General features: G+C 34.6%; 1 protein-coding gene across 5 annotated transcripts in view; it reads right to left on the reverse strand.

Moving 5' to 3' along the window:
* The window catches only part of RAPGEF6 (Rap guanine nucleotide exchange factor 6), a 285,799-nt gene that overhangs the window by 11,262 nt on the left and 258,144 nt on the right, over nucleotides 1–16,393 (reverse strand). For 3 of the 5 annotated variants that reach the window (XM_007473406.3, XM_007473405.3, XM_016431778.2), the window contains 2 exons: nucleotides 14,433–14,543; nucleotides 7,962–8,190 (listed from right to left, as the gene is read on the reverse strand). In XM_007473406.3, coding sequence (XP_007473468.1) covers nucleotides 7,962–8,190; nucleotides 14,433–14,543 — 340 coding nt within the window. The remainder of the gene's footprint in view (nucleotides 1–7,961; nucleotides 8,191–14,432; nucleotides 14,544–16,393) is intronic. The other 2 variants (XM_001365971.4, XM_003339515.4) reach the window with 1 other exon arrangement.

The raw sequence follows: 16,393 nt of genomic DNA on the forward strand, positions 1-16,393 counted from the left end.
TAAAAAGCAGGATAGACCAAACCAAAAAGGAAACTCAAAAAATTATAACAGAAAACCAGGCCTTAAGGACCAGAATTTGGCAATTGGAAACCAATCTTGCAAAACAGCAAGAATTAATAAAACTAAGTCAAAAGACTGACAAAATAAAATACAAAATATCTCACTGAAAACCCAGAAATAAACAGAAACCTTAACATCATACTACAAGGAATTATCCAAGAAAACTGTCCTGATGTTCTTGAACAAGGGGGGAAAATAGACATTGAAAGAGTTCAAAGAACACCCTCTACACTAAAACCTTAAAATACAACTCCCAAGAATATAACTGACAAATTCAAGAGTTTCCAAGCAAAGGAGAAAATTTAGAAGGAAGCCAAAAAGAAACAATTCAGATATCAAGGAGCACCAAGCAGGATTATACAAGATCTGGCAGTTAACCAAACTAAAGGACTGCAAGGCTTGGAATATGATACTCAGAAAGGCAAGCGAACTGGGTCTTCAACCAAGGATCACCTACCCATCAAAACTGATTATATACTTTGAGGGGAAAGTATGAGCATTCAACAAAATAAAGATTTCCAAATATTTGTAAAGAAAAGACCAGAACTAAATGAAAAATTTGATATCCAAACACAAAGATCAAGAGAAACAGGAAAAGCTAAAGAAGAAAGAGAGGGAAAGGGGGAAAATTTTTATGCAAACTTTCTTCTTTAAGGGCTTCAATAAGATCAAATTATTTATATTAGTATATGGGAAAAATGTTATCTATAACTCTCAAAAGTCATATTCACTATTATACTAATTAGAGGAATCATTCAGAGAAAGAGATTGAGGTAAATAAGTGCTATAAGATGATATGCAAAAAAAGAAAAAGGGAGGGGGGAATAGAATATGGCACCAAGAGATACTTGAAAAAATAAAATAAATAGCATAATCTTTATCACACAAAGATACACAAGGGAAGGGGAGAGGAAAAATACTCTTATAAGAAGGAGAGGAAGAGAGTGCTAATACATAATACTTAAACCTTACTCTCAGGGAAATCAATTCTGAGAGGGAAGACCATCTAGATCCATTGGGGTACTGAATTCTATCTTACCCTACAGGGAAAGTGAGAAGGGAAAATTAAGGGGGGGAAGGGGGAACTGGGAGTACAAAAGGGAGGGAAAGAGAATGGGGAGGGAAATTAACAGACTTTAAAAACAAATAAGAAGGGAACAAAAAGGGAGGGGGCAAAAAGGGAACCTTATTAAGGGCAGGGATTAGGGGGAGTGAATAAAAGCAAACCACTGGTTTAAAAGGATATAGCAAAATAAGAAAGGTCAGAATTAGGAGAAGATATCAAAATGCTGGGGAATACACAAGTGGAAAACATAACTTTGAACATTAATGGGATGAAGTCACCCATAAAACTAAAACAAATAGGATAGTGGATTGGAATCCAAAATCCTACCATAGGTTGTCTGCAAGAAACACACTTGATGCGAGGAGACACACAAAAGGTGAGAATTAAAGGTTGTAGCAAAACCTATTGGGCCTCAACTGACAGAAAGAAGGCAGGAGTTGCAATCATGATATCTGACAAAGTCAAAGTAAAAATAGATCTGATTAAAAGGGACAGGGAAAGTAACTACGTCCTGATAAAAGGCAGTATAGATAATGAGGAAATATCAGTAATCAACATGTATGCACCAAATGGCATAGCATCCAAATTTCTAAAGGAGAAACTAGTGGAGTTGAAGGATGAAATAGATAGTAAAACCATACTAGTGGGAGACCTGAACTTATCACTATCAAATTTAAATAAATCAAAAAATTAAATAAGAAAGAGGTAAGAGATGTGAACAAAATCTTAGAAAAATTAGAGTAAATAGATATATGGAGAAAAATAACTGGGGACAAAAAGGAATACACCTTTTCAGCAACACATGGTACCTTCACAAAGACTGACCATGTACTAGGGCATAAAAACATGGCAAACACATACAGAAAAGCAGAAATAATAAATGCAACCATTTCAGATCATAACGCAATAAAAATAATAATCAGTAAGGGTACATGGAGAGGCAAATCAAAAATTAACTGGAAATTAAATAATATGATTCTCCAAAATCAGTTAGAGAACAAATTATAGGAACAATTAATAATTTCATTGAAGAAAATTACAACAATGAGACATCCTTTCAAAATCTATGGAATCGAGCCAAAGCAGTACTCAGGGGAAATTTATATCCTTGAGTTCATATATTAACAAATTAAGAAGGGCAGAGGTCAATGAATTGGATATGCAAATCAAAAAACTTAAAAGCGAACAAATCAAAAATCCCCATATGAAAACTAAATTAGAGATGCTAAAAATTAATAAAATTGAAAGTGAAAGAAATATTGAACTAATAAATAAGATGAGAAGCTGGTACTGTGAAAAAACAAACAAAATAAACAAAGTACTGTGTATCTAATAAAAAAAGGAAAGAAAACCAAATTAACAGTATCATAGATGAAAAGGGAGATCTCACCACCAATGAAGATGAAATTAAGGCAATCATTAAAAACGATTTTGCCAAAATATATGGCAATAAATATGGCAATCTAGGTGATATGGATGAATATTTACAAAAATATAAATTTGCCTAGATGAACAAAATAGAATTCTTAAATAATCACTTATCAGAAAAAGAAATTGAACAAGCCATCAAAGAACTGGGAATCTTAAAAACTGCACAGACTGTACCTTAAAAGATTTGGTTAAGCTATTCCCCTATTGTAACAAATGGAGGTACTTGATCAGGAATGTATTGGGAATTTTAAAATTACTCTACCCTACTCATGACAGTACCTTAAGGGAAGATGAAGTTTTAAACTCCTTACTGAACAATGAAAAGTCCCCAATTCATACTTATAGTGAAGCTAAAACCTTAAGATAGGTCTATTTTTAGATGTAATACAAAAGGATACTAAGTACCTATAAAGGTTAAATTAATCACTAAAAGGTCAAGCAACTTACAAAGGGCAAGCTTATCAAACAAATGTGAAATACTCAGAAGATATAATCAAATCAGAGAAGGTGATAACAAAAGAAGATGTGAACTAAGAATGGTCAGTCCTGGGGAAAACATCTACTGTGATTGGTAGATGTCAAAATTTAGCAGAGGTGACACAAGAGAAAATTTCTTTAAAAGGAAGGAGAGGTCAAAATTGAATTAGTTGGAAGAGCTGGGTCTCTAAACTCAGTTCAGGAGTTGAGGATTTCAGTGAAGGCCTGGAGTTCTGCTTTAGGACAATCTTGTGGTGAGTGATAAAAGACTGACTAGTCTCTCGTAAGGCTCAGGTCTAGGCCATTTGACCTAGGCCCTTCATACTATTTACTCTCTACTCTCTCTCCCTTTCCTTAATTCCTTCATTTGTATTAATTAAACTCTCCATAAAACCCAGCTGACTTGGGTAATTTCATATTTGGGAATTTTTCCCACTTATTTTTTATTTAAATCGAGACACAAAAAATTATCTTTACAGTTTTGGCAATTCACAGTCTTGAAACCCACACTTTCTTGGTTACAGAACTCCCTAAGAAAAAATCCCCAGGGTCTGATGGATTCACAAGTCAATTCTATCAAATATTCAAAGAACAACTAATCCTAATATTATATAAATTATGTGATATAATAAGAAAAGAGGGAGTTCTACCAAATTCCTTTTATAACACAAATATGGTACTGATTCCAAAGTCAGGCAGGTCAAAAACAGAGAAAGAAAACTATATAAGAATCTCCTTAATGAACATAGATGCAAAAATCTTAAATAGGATACTAGCAAAAAGACTCCAGCAAGTGATTACGAGGGTTATTCACTATGAACATACCAAGAATGCAAGGATGGTTCAATATTGGGAAAACCATCCACATAATTGACCATATTATCTTTTTTTAAAACCCTTACCTTCCGTCTTGGAGTCAATACTGTGTATTGGCTCCAAGGCAGAAGAGTGGTAAGGGCTAGGCAATGGGGGTCAAGTGACTTGGCCCAGGGTCACACAGCTAGGAAGTGGCTGAGGCCAGATTTGAACCTAGGACGTCCCATCTCTAGGCCTGGCTCTCAATCCACTGAGCTACCCACCTTCTCCCAATTGACCATATTATTAACAAGCAATCCAACAAAAATCACATGATTATCTCAATAGATGTAGAAAAAGCCTTTGACAAAATACAACACCCATTCCTACTGAAAACACTAGAAAGCATAGGAATAGAAGGGCCTTTCCTAAAAATAATAAACTGTATATATATATATATATACACACACACACACACATATACATATATATATACATACAAATGTATATATATACACATGTATATATAAAAAACCATCACCAAAAGAATAGACTTGGGGTAGGTGACCTCAGCAAGACAGTCTATGATAAGCCCAAACATCCCAGCTTTTGAGACAAAACCCACTATTTGATAAAAACTGCTGGGAAAATTGGAAGACAGTGTGGGAGAGATTAGGTTTGGATCAACACCTCACACCCTACATCAAGATAAACTAAGAATGGGACATGAACATAAAGAAGGAAACTATAAGTAAATTCGGTGAACACAGAATAGTATACATGTCAGATCTTTGGGAAGGGAAAGACTTTAAAGACAAGCAAGAGTTAGAAAAAAAAAATCACAAAATGTAAAATCAATAATTTTGATTAAAATTTTGATTAAAAAGTTTTTGTACAAACAAAACCAATACAACCAAAATTAGAAGGGAAGTAACAAATTGGGAAACAACCTGCATAACAAAAACCTTTGACAAAGGCCTAATTATTCAAATTTACAAAGAGCTAAATCAATTGTACAAAAAAATCAAGCCATTCTCCAATTGATAAATGGGCAAGGGACATGAATAGGCAATTTTCAGATAAAGAAATCAAAACTATTAATAAGTACATGAAAAAGTGTTCTAAATCTCTTATAATCAGAGAGATGCAAATCGAAACAACTCTGAAGTACCACCTCACACCTAGCAGATTGGCTAACATATCAGCTATGGAAAGTAATAAATTCTGGAGGGGATGTGGCAAAGTTGGGACATTAATTCATTGCTTGTGGAGTTGTGAATTGATCCAACCATTCTGAAAGGCAATTTGGAACTATGCCCAAAGGGTGATAAAAGACTATCTGCCCTTTGATCTAGCAATAGCACTGCTGGGTTTGTACACCAAAGAGATAATAAGGAAAAGGACATTTACAAGAATATTCATAGTTGCACTCTTTGTGGTGGCAAAAAATTGGAAAATGAGGGGATGCCCTTTGATTGGGGAATGGCTGGACAAATTGTGGTATATGTTGGTGATGGAATATTATTGTACTCAAAGAAATGATAAACTGGAGGAATTCTATAGGAACTGGAACAACCTCCAGGAATTGATGCCGAGTGAAAGGAGCAGAACCAGGAAAACACTGTACACAGAGACTGACACACTATGGTATAATTGAATGTAATCGACTTCTACATTATTTGCAATGCAGTGATCCTGAACAACTTGTAGGGATCCATGAGAAAGAACACTATCCACATTCGGAGGAAAAACTGTGGGAGTAGAAACACAGAAGTAAAACAATTGCTTGCTAACATGGGTCGAGGGGGATATGATTGGGGATATAGACTCTAAATGAACATCTTTAGTGCAAACATCAGCAACATGGAATAGGTTATGATCAAGGACCCATGTAATACCCAGTGGAATTGCACGTGGGCTACAGGAACGGTTGAGGTAGGTGAGGAAAGGATAGAATATGATTCTTGTAACCAAAGAATAATGTTCTAAATTGACTAAATAAAATTTTTAAAAATAGCCTTAAAACATTTTTCACATTAAATGCAAAATGTGGCTTGTAACTGGTAACACTCATCAGTAAGTTAATAAAATGAAATCCTGGGTTATTTTTGAGTGATTATAGTATTTGAAGAGAATATCATAGTTTGGCCTATTTTAGAAAGACTAAAAAATTACTAAGCAGCATTTGATTAATATTTTAATTAATTTGTTCTTTAAAAATCAACTAGATTTTTACCGATAATCAAATATGAACTTGGGTCTTCCTGACTCCAAGCTCTGTGTTCTATGCACTATGAGACCTATACTTCTCTTTCTCTTTTCTTTCTTCATTTTTTTTGTCCAAGTTTTATTCCACAAAATGAATAATATGGAAACATTTCCAATGGCAGCTATGTGGCACAGTGGATAAAAAGTACCAGTCCTGGACTCAGGAAAATCAGAGTTTAAATGTGGCCCCAGACACAGAGTAGATGTGTGACCTTGGGAAAGTTATTTTAACCTTGTTTACCTCAGTTTCCTCTACTGTAAATTGAGCTAGAGAAGGAAATGCAAACCACTATACTATCTTTGCCAATAAAACCTCAAATGGGGTCACAAAAAGTAAGATATGGCTGAAAATGGCTTTTTTTAAAAAGTATTATCCAGCACATTTTTAACATGTTATGCTCATTTCAATAACCTGACTGTCCAGAGTGTAAGAACTTTCAGATTAATTTTTTTAAAAATTAAAAGTGAAGGACTTTCACTTTCCTTCTTTTCTTATAAAATTCAAACAACTTTTAGTGTTCCAGATGAATGACCAACCAAGGACTTCTGTAAACCTTAAAATTTCTTAGACTTATAAATGTTGGAAATTTCACCATTGGGAAATTTCATACTTGAAAAATTTCCTATTGATAGTGGGAACTCTATTGGAATGTGAACCCCATTGGCATGGGAGGTTTCTCCTCCTCCCTTCTTAAGATTACTCTAGGACAGAAACCTTTTGCTGAACAATGGAAAAGGCTTTGGCCTATGCTTAAGCATAGAACAGGAAGTTCTTTGAGTCATGATTGATTTTAGAATTGATACAATAGAGATACTTGGAATGACAGAACCAGGTCTTGGAAAATACAATTTCCACCCCACTCAGTCCTAACAGGATTTAGGAAGGGCTGCAGCAAAGGATCAAGATTTAATTATTTGAGAATATGACCTTCAACAGACATGTGCAAAGGGGCAGACCTCTGGGCGGTCCTGGGTTAAGCTAGAGCCACCATTGGCACAGGGAAGACATGGACAGTGATTGGTAGATGTGAGAACTGAGGGGAGGGAACTTGGATGGTTTCCTTAAAGATAGAGGGGTCTGAGAACTGAGGGGTGGTTGGTTGGAGAGGTTTTTGCTCTGAGAGGTGGTGCTTTGAGAAGTTTGCTCTGAAGGAAGCTGGAGGTGGAGGCCCCTGAGACTGTTTCTCCATTTTGGTCACGTGAGTGATAGGGACTGATCTCTTTTCTTTGCCTCAGCTATCTAAGGGCTTGGGCCTTTTGGCCCAGCCTGAACAGAAGGGGTATTTAAGCCCTATTCCCTTCTCTCCCCTCTCCCCTCTCCCCTCTCCCCTCTCTCTCTCTCCTCTCTCCCTCTCCTCCCTCTCCCTCTCCCTCTCCCTCTCCCTCTCCCTCTCCCTCTCCCTCTCCCTCTCCCTCTCCCTCTCCCTCTCCCTCTCCCTCTCCCTCTCCCTCTCCCTCTCCCTCTCCCTCTCCCTCTCCCTCTCCCTCTCCCCTCTCCCTCTCTCCCTCCCTCCCTCCCTCCCTCCCTCCCTCCCTCTCTCTCTCTCTCTCTCTCTCTCTCTCTCTCTCTCTCTCTCTCTCTCTCTCTCTCTCTCTCTCTCTCTCTCTCTCTCTCTCTCATACCTTTCTTCCTCCTGTTTGTAATTAAACTCCATAAAAGGTTGACTGCTGACTTGAGTTTTCATTTAGGAATTACATAGCTGAATTCCTTGGCGACCTTAAATTAATATATATCAGTCTTTTAAAGTGATTTCCTTGCCACACTTCCCACCTTCTTTAAAACTACTGATGAACATACTGCTCTATCTCGTACACTTTCCTGCTTCTTGCCTGCAGCCAACTCAACAATATTAAAGCAGCTCACCCAGCCACATGCTGAATGTGGTCAGTTGTTACTGGAGGGTTTTCTTTCTTTTCTGCTGTTCCAACTGAATCTACGCCGCTTAGAGACTGGGGTAAGCATCGATCCTCCTGTAGAGCTGCAGACATTGAGTCAACAGAACAATTACTCACGATGCTGGACCTTGATGAAATCTCACTATGGCTTGAGTCTGAGAAGTTTTCGGATTTAGCTGATGGTATATGAGCATAACCTAAATGAGGAGAGAAAAATATTTATACAAGGAACAGGCCCTGAGAAACATCATAATAAAACTCCACTAACAAATATTTAAAGACCAAAAGTAATATATTGAGAATTTATTTACTACTTAAAAGGAGAAAGAAAATATCAATTACTTCAAATGGTCCTGTAGGATCAACATTTTCACTTTCTAATATATGTCAGTGGGCACTTCATAGAGTTGAAAAAAAGTTAGAAAAAATTCCTAAATGTTAGGCTGGTATTACCTGTACTTCAATCAGATATAGCCTTATGGGTTCAGAGATAGTGACTTACAGATATAAGAAATTACATTAAAAAAAAAAAGGATTACAGAATATATTTGAATTTTCTAATAAAAACTTGAGAATAAAACCATAATATTTAGTACATGCAGAGAAATAATCACTTTATATCTGAAAACAAAAATTCTATTCAAGTTAATTATTCTTTATCAACTTTGCAAATAACTGATGGAATAGGCAGATTGCAAAATAAACCTTGTTAAAGACAGGACTGAGAGAACTAATGGAGTCCTTAAAAGGTCATTTAATCCAAATGCTAGAGAGCTATGTTTGAGCTTTTACCCTATACTCCTTTTTTTTTTCATTTTTAAATTCTCATGTACATTTTTTCTTAAATGAAAAGTGCCTTTATAAATTTATTCTGGATTTTATTTCTCATCATCACTCTACATTTATGAGAATTTCCTTTTCTATTCACAGGTAAGTTTGCCACTAAATTGTATCCAATGGAAATTTATCAATATTAACAGATATATCAATAAATCTGAGGCCTTTTTATAATGCAATCTATAAATACCCTGAGAATCTCAAGAATTGGAAAGGAGCAAAGAGGCTATCTCATCCAGGTTATAACTGAATTCATTCACTAGTCTCTTTAAAACTTGCAAAAAATGCAAAGAATCCATTTTAGGTAGGTAGGTAACCTTTTCCATTTTGGGAAAGCTCTAATTGACAGAAAGTTTTTCTTCGCATAAAAATGAAATTTGCCTACACAATGTACCTAATTCTAACTCTGGAGTAAAACAAAACAATTCTAATCGTTCTTCAATGTAGAAGTCTTTCAATTACATGAAGGCAACTATTATCTGGCAGTTTGGTAGAGTGAATCAGAATCCTAGACTTGGGAGACAGGAAGATCTGGGTTTGAAACTCACCTCTGAAACTTAGACCACAGACTAATCACCTAACTGCTTTGTCACTATTTCTTCATCTGTAAATGAGGATGAATACTATAGCATCACACCTCATATGGCAATAATGTATATAAAGCATTTTGCAAAACTCCATCAAATGTCAACTATTTTTGTTAAACAACATCATCATCATCATCATCACCACCACCATCATCACCACCACCACCACCACCACCACCACCACCACCACCACCACACCACCACCACCACTACTATCTTGCCCCCTCATTCTTCACATCTCAGTGGTCAGTCCTCTCCTAGATATTTTTTAGCTTGTCAAGACCTCCCTAAAAATGTGGTACTCAGAACTCAATGCATATACCAGATATTATGACCAAAATAAAGTCAAATGGGACTACTATCTCACCTTCAGTATTCTGAACATTGACTACCATATCACACTAATATAGCTCGAACTTAGAGGCCATTAAAACACTAAAAACTCTTGTGTATGAACTATTGTTACATTATACCTACCCCATCCTTTATCTGAAGATTTTTTAAACCTAAATACAAAAATTACATTTTTTTCTGATTAAATGTTATTGCATTTAGCCCATTCTGTTATCTTTTTGAAACCTGTCATCTCTTCCAATTTTATATCATTTAAAAAACTTTATAAGTATATCAACTATTTTGTTCTAATCACTAAGGAAAATGTTAGAAGACAGATCCCTGAGGTAATCGGACAATTTTGAGGAGATCTATGTTAATAAAAATCGAGTTGTACATAATAGACATTTGAAGTTCCACAAATTATCCCTATTTGTGTATGTGTGTAAAAATGTCCATTTTAGATGTTTTAAAGTTCAGAATTTTTTAAATATTAAATTTATAAAGCTGGCATTTTTTTCAGTCTGCTTATTCAACTAGTTCTGAATATCTGAATCCTAAATAGCTGTACTATCATCTATCTTACATTTCTTTATTGCACACAAATAACACCTCGTATGATTCTTTACTGAAGTCTATGTGAATAATGCCTACATCATTTCCATGATCTAGTAACCCAGATTTTAAAAAAAAGGAAACATTAAATGTGCCATACTTTGTTTTTGATAAATTCTTAGTGATTAACCATTTCCTTTCTAAATGCTCACAAATCAGACAAGATTCCTTCATTTAGAATTTCTCCACAAATAGCAATAAAGCCTACATGTTCAGAGGCTCATGCGCATTCTTTTTTTTTTAACATTAGTTCTAAATATGCTTTCCTGTGGTACCTTGTGTTCCTTCATAATCTTCCAAAGATCAACAATTGCTCACTTCTATTCCCCTGACATAATTCCACCACTGCCCCCCTCGCTCTTCCTTTATTTGAAATAAAGTCTGTGAGTAAAAGGGGGCCTTCTCCTCACTAAAACTAACTTGATACCTCTGATCCATTCCTTCTTTTGTTCAACAGTAAATTGTCCCTATGTTCATATCCCTCTCTAATCTTCAGTGTATTCCTATATATTGGTTCCCTCCCTACTGCCTACAGAGATTCTCAGGTCTCCCCATATATCTTTAAAAAACCTTTACTTGATTCCACCATCTCTTCAAGTCATTGTCTTATAACTCTTTTCCCTTTCAATTGAAAATCCTAGCTAAGACTAAGATTATTTGTCAGCTCCATTTCTGCCTCACATTCAGTTCTCAAATCCCTTGTTAATCTGACTTCTGTGCATGAGATCACAACTAAAAATGCTTTTGTCAAAGTTACCAATCAAGTCTTAATTAACAGATCCTCTCTTTTCTCTTCCTCATCTTTATTTCTCAGCAGCATTTAACATCTATGTTCGACCTTTCTTCTGGGAAATTTTCTCATATTTGGATTTTTGTGTCACTGTACCTTTTTTCCATCTAACTCAGCTCTTTCTCTCTCAGTAATTTCCTCCAACTCTGACATCTATGCAGATGTTTCCCCAATCTATAGGTACAGTCTTTCTATTGAGCTCTAATTTTAAATAACCAACTGCTTATTTTAACTTTGGAAAAATGTGTGTGATAGGCATCTCATATCATGTTTTCCCCATCACTTACAGTGGATAGCAGTCTGGACTCAGTCAGAAAGACCTAAATTCAAATCTGTCTACAGACTAGCTGTATAACCCCAAACAAGTCATTTAATCTGTTTGCCTCCATTTCTATAAATGTAAAATGGGGATAATAATAGCACCTACCTTTTAGAGTTGTTGTAAAGATCAAGTGAAATAATATTTACACGAAGCACTTAGCACAGTGCCTGGCACATAATAGGCACTTAATAAATGCTTGTTCCTTTTCCTCCTCCTCCTGTTACTCATAGGCATATAGACCATTTTTTAAAACCATTATATATATTTTGGCATGAGGAAAGGCTAGTATTACATACTAAAATGAATCTTTGGCAAACATTTCAAAATTAAGGTATAACTACATTTTTCATTCGTGAATATGTAATCTAAAAAGAAAAAAAAGGGATGTGCTCTCATATAAATCTCTAACAAATCTTTAAAAAGAGGTCTCATCAAAGAACACTATGTTATAAAAGGACCAATGTCCCAAAGGGAAGTATTTAGGATATTCTCTAGAAGTCTAGTTAATACTATAGAAATATATTGAAGGACTTCTCTTGGGCAAAAATATTGATAATTCTCATTCCTCTCTGTTGCTAGCAGCATTCAATGAAGAAATAATCTGTCACTTTGGTGAAGTTCAGTTCATCCATATAAAAACTGAAACTTAGATAGGAGATTGAGTTTAACCTTTGTGCAATTTCCATCACTCACTAACCTTTTGTAAGAAAGGAGAGCAAAAATGACCCAAAATTAATAACAAGCCACATAAATTATGTAACAACAATATTGATTATGAACAAAATATCTACGGCCAAATCATCTTGAATCTGTATTTGTGTGACATGCTTAAAGGGGGGATGTGCCATTTATAGTATGATGAGATCAGGATAAATAAACTTCCAGTAGTAGAAAAGAAATACAAAGTGCAGACCCTGAACAAAGTGGGTCAACAACATCATCTTACTGGGCAAAGAGCTGTAGTTTTACAAACTGAATGACATGAAGTTTAGTTTTTTAAAACCTGATAATTTATAGTTACCAAAAAAAGAAAGTCTTCAAAGTAACACATGTCATCTCCAAATACTATAGAACAATTATAGACACAATTAACAGACAACTTGTATAATTAGATATCTTAAAACCAATTATGGGAAAAGTTAAATCATTGGTTGTCAAATTACATGTCCAAATCAAATTTATATGAAATTAGGTGGCCTATTGAGCCAATTGTCTTTAAATTCAAACATGAAGAAGGAGGACTAATACTTATTTACTTTTTTCCAGGAATTATTTTGGTTATCACATCCATAGAGATTTTATCTCAGAGTCAACAGATGAGAGTTATGCTGGTTTTGGTTTTTTAAGTCATTATAATCATTGCAAACCCTATATGACTAGAACGGGAAACGTTTGCAAAATGAACATTTAGAAATAATGCCTCAAAATGTCCCAGAGGAAGAAATCCTACCATCCTACAATTCTGCCTTACAGTATCATTTCCCTTTCCATTTAAAATTGATACCTTTCTTAGGATGAGAACCTAAAGTGTCATTCCTTCATTCTCTCCAAGCTTGAGGAACACTTTTTACAGAAAATCACCAAAATTATCTTATATTTCTAAATAATTAATCCATACGAGATTTAAATATAAAATTGACTTCCTCATCTGAAACATAGAAACTGAAGCCCAAAGGGGAAATTATTTGTCCTGGGCCAATGGCATAATCAGAGTGAAAATCCAAGCCTGCTGGTAACTGACCCAAGGTTCCTTCCACTGGACCAGGTTGCTTTCCCTTATTGAATGCCCAGAAAGAATTAAATTACTGACTGAATGCCCAGAAAGAATTAAAAGACCTCTTTAGGATTTGCCCTGGGAAAAAAAATTTTTTTAAGCTACAGACAATCCCAGGGTATGAAAGAGTTTACAGAACTCCAAAGGAAGCAACTATATCATTATTCTCCTCACAGTCCTGAAGACATAGCTTATTCATGATATCTTCCTTAATCACCTGAAATTTTTAAAAATAATGGGCACGAGACTGAAGACTTGGTACATTTACGTCTTCTTAAAAACAAGTAAATATTTTAAATTGTCAAAAAAAAGAGGTAATTTTAAATAAGTTATCAACATCTAGTTAGTCTCAAGGAAACATGACCATAAACAAAATCAAAGTGGAAAATGTTTACTAACCATATCACTGATATTTGGAGTTTTATTCTATAATAAACAAACTTGGTTTTCTGAAAACTAAGCATCTTTAGAGTCTTTGCCCCAAATCCCACCCCAATTCAGTTTCTGCCAATAGGAAACAAAATATAAAAAGTTTGCCAGGGTAAATATTATCTCAATATATCAATAAAACAATATATGTAAAACTATGGCATTTTAATTCCAGTGTTTTTTACTGCTACAGAAATTCTGACCTTAGCACTAATGTGAACTAATAATGAAATATTTACAGATTGAATTTCACAAATATCTTTGCCTGGACTTTCTTTATGAACAGACAAAGAATGTAAACTATTAAGAATTTACATTCATATAAATAATAAAACAAACTCAATGCTAACATAAAATAAAACATATTTAAATCCCATCTTAGAGTGTCTTCCTTCTTTTAAGCTTGAGCTGTGGACATAACCAGTTGAGAGCGTTCCTGGTGCAGTGGCTAGCTGAGTCGGAGGTGTCCCTCTCTTTTTCATCCCTGATGAAAAATTCTCCAATAGCTTTTTCCTTTCCAGAGCTCTCTGTGTCTTGAATGGAATCTGCAGTCTCTTTCCTGTTAACCACTAGTCTCTCCCTTGACAGGGTCCTTTCCCTAAATCTTCTAAATGGGGAGGTTATTCTCTTCCTGGTTGTGCTCTCATAATCTGTCCTGTTTCTAGTTTCCTCAGTGGCCTTCTCGATCCTGTCTGTTCTTTGAGCTGTACTGCCAGTAATCTGAAGGATTTTCTTTTGCAAGTAAACCCCACCTATTCCGTAGCTTCGAATGCCACTGGTCTTGGTGCTGGTATCACTGGTAGGGCTTGAGGAGGGCCCATAAAGGTGCAGATGGCTGCCATGATCAGATCTGATATTGCCAACTAGAAGGAAATATGCAAAAACTCTCACTTGGTCAATTAATTTTTTAATTGAACTTGTCTGATACCTATAAAGTACTATCATTTTTATTAAGGCTTAAAGCTAGATGAAGAATTAAGGAAGTCATTAGCAACTTACTATTATTAAAGTACTAGAGACACTATACTTCTTGCATAATTTTAGTAAAATAACCAAAAGTCAGCACAATGTATAAGAAAAAATGTTACCAAAATAAGTTGGTGCTTTGTTGTTAAATAAAGTTAAACACTAATGCAACCATTTAGAAAAAAAAATTCTCAAGACAACTAATCAAAATCATACGTCACAAGGGAAGTACCTCTTGTAAACCTCAGTGAAAAAAAATTTGACAAGAACCTTTAAGTAAAGCTAAATAGAAACTCTTCACATATACACTCTTCTTAAATTAGGACTTGGTATTAGTGAAGTACCATAGACTCTTGCTGCTACTTCTTTAAAACTATTTTTGGGGGAGGAATAAAAGATTCTCAATTAATTGTTTATTAGGTGGACAATCATATCACATGACAGGTCAAAATTTTATCAATGAATATAAAAAATTTTATCTTTGATTCTAAATTAGTTTTACTGAAGTGACAGAATATGATTAAATTCAATTTACATTATGGAATTAGCTCTTTAACAAAATAATTTCTTCACATCTCCATGGAGTTAAACAGAACTATTAAATGTCCATGCTAATCTATAAATTGACCACAGAACAGTATGTGGAATAAATTCAGAGCCAAGTTCTGAGCTCCATGGTGAGAGTGGGATTTTCTACAAGGGAGAAGAGAGAAATAAGAATTTCTTCCACCTTCCATTTCCCAAGACTATCCCTTAAGTCACAATCTAAGTGATATTGCTATTGTTTTAGCTTTTCTTTAATTCGTTTCCTTTGTAATCCAATGCATTTAAAAATAATAATCTGACAAAAGGTCATAGATATTTCACAACTTCAATGTCAAAAGCATATATGAAAAATAAATACTTTTCCATTAGTCCACATTCCATTCAAAACACTTCCCCAAAGCAGTCACAGCTTACTAGATGAGGAGAAACAAAAAGGCAAAGTCCCCAATATTCCCAAAATAATAATAATAACACAAAATGACAATAAATATGTATACTGTACTATAATCAATTTTATAGAAATTATCCAATTTGATTGTCAGGGTGCATTGGCTAACTTTCTAAAAGCCACATACAGTTTTATTGCCTAAAAATATGTACATCATGTGTTTAGAGGGGCTTGTGCAAAAGTTACACATGTGTGTATAAACACACATACACACAAACAAAAATGTAATTTATAATCCAATGCATGCAGCATATACTAGAAACCACCAACTCTCTAACTGAACAATGAAAAAGCTATTTGTTCAAAAATCATTGTAACTAAAAAGAAAGTCAACTAAGCACTAAGATTTTGTGTTTAAGACTGCAGATTCAGCAGTTTTTGAACTTATACTTGAATATATTTACTGATAGTCGTGCTCATTTAAATTTTGTAAACTAATTTAACACTTTAAAATGGTAAACAGATAAAAAAGTCAACTCATTACTTCTTTTCCTGAGTTTTGTAGTAAAGTAAAACATAATTTTCTTAGTGTACTATTTTTATTTCTCCAGAATGAAGTATCTATTAATAATACATTGTGATAATGTGACTAATAAAAGAATCAAGAAATAATATGTATCAAAATAATGAGTTTAAAGGATCCATTCTCTTATTTCAATTAAGTCACAAATGCCCATGATTAAGAAGACATTTTAAATTTTGGTTCACAGTAATGAAACATGGGGAGAATTTTTTTAATATTGGCTTGATATA

This window comes from Monodelphis domestica, chromosome 1 (assembly GCF_027887165.1).
Source record: "Monodelphis domestica isolate mMonDom1 chromosome 1, mMonDom1.pri, whole genome shotgun sequence".
NCBI lineage: Eukaryota > Metazoa > Chordata > Mammalia > Didelphimorphia > Didelphidae > Monodelphis > Monodelphis domestica.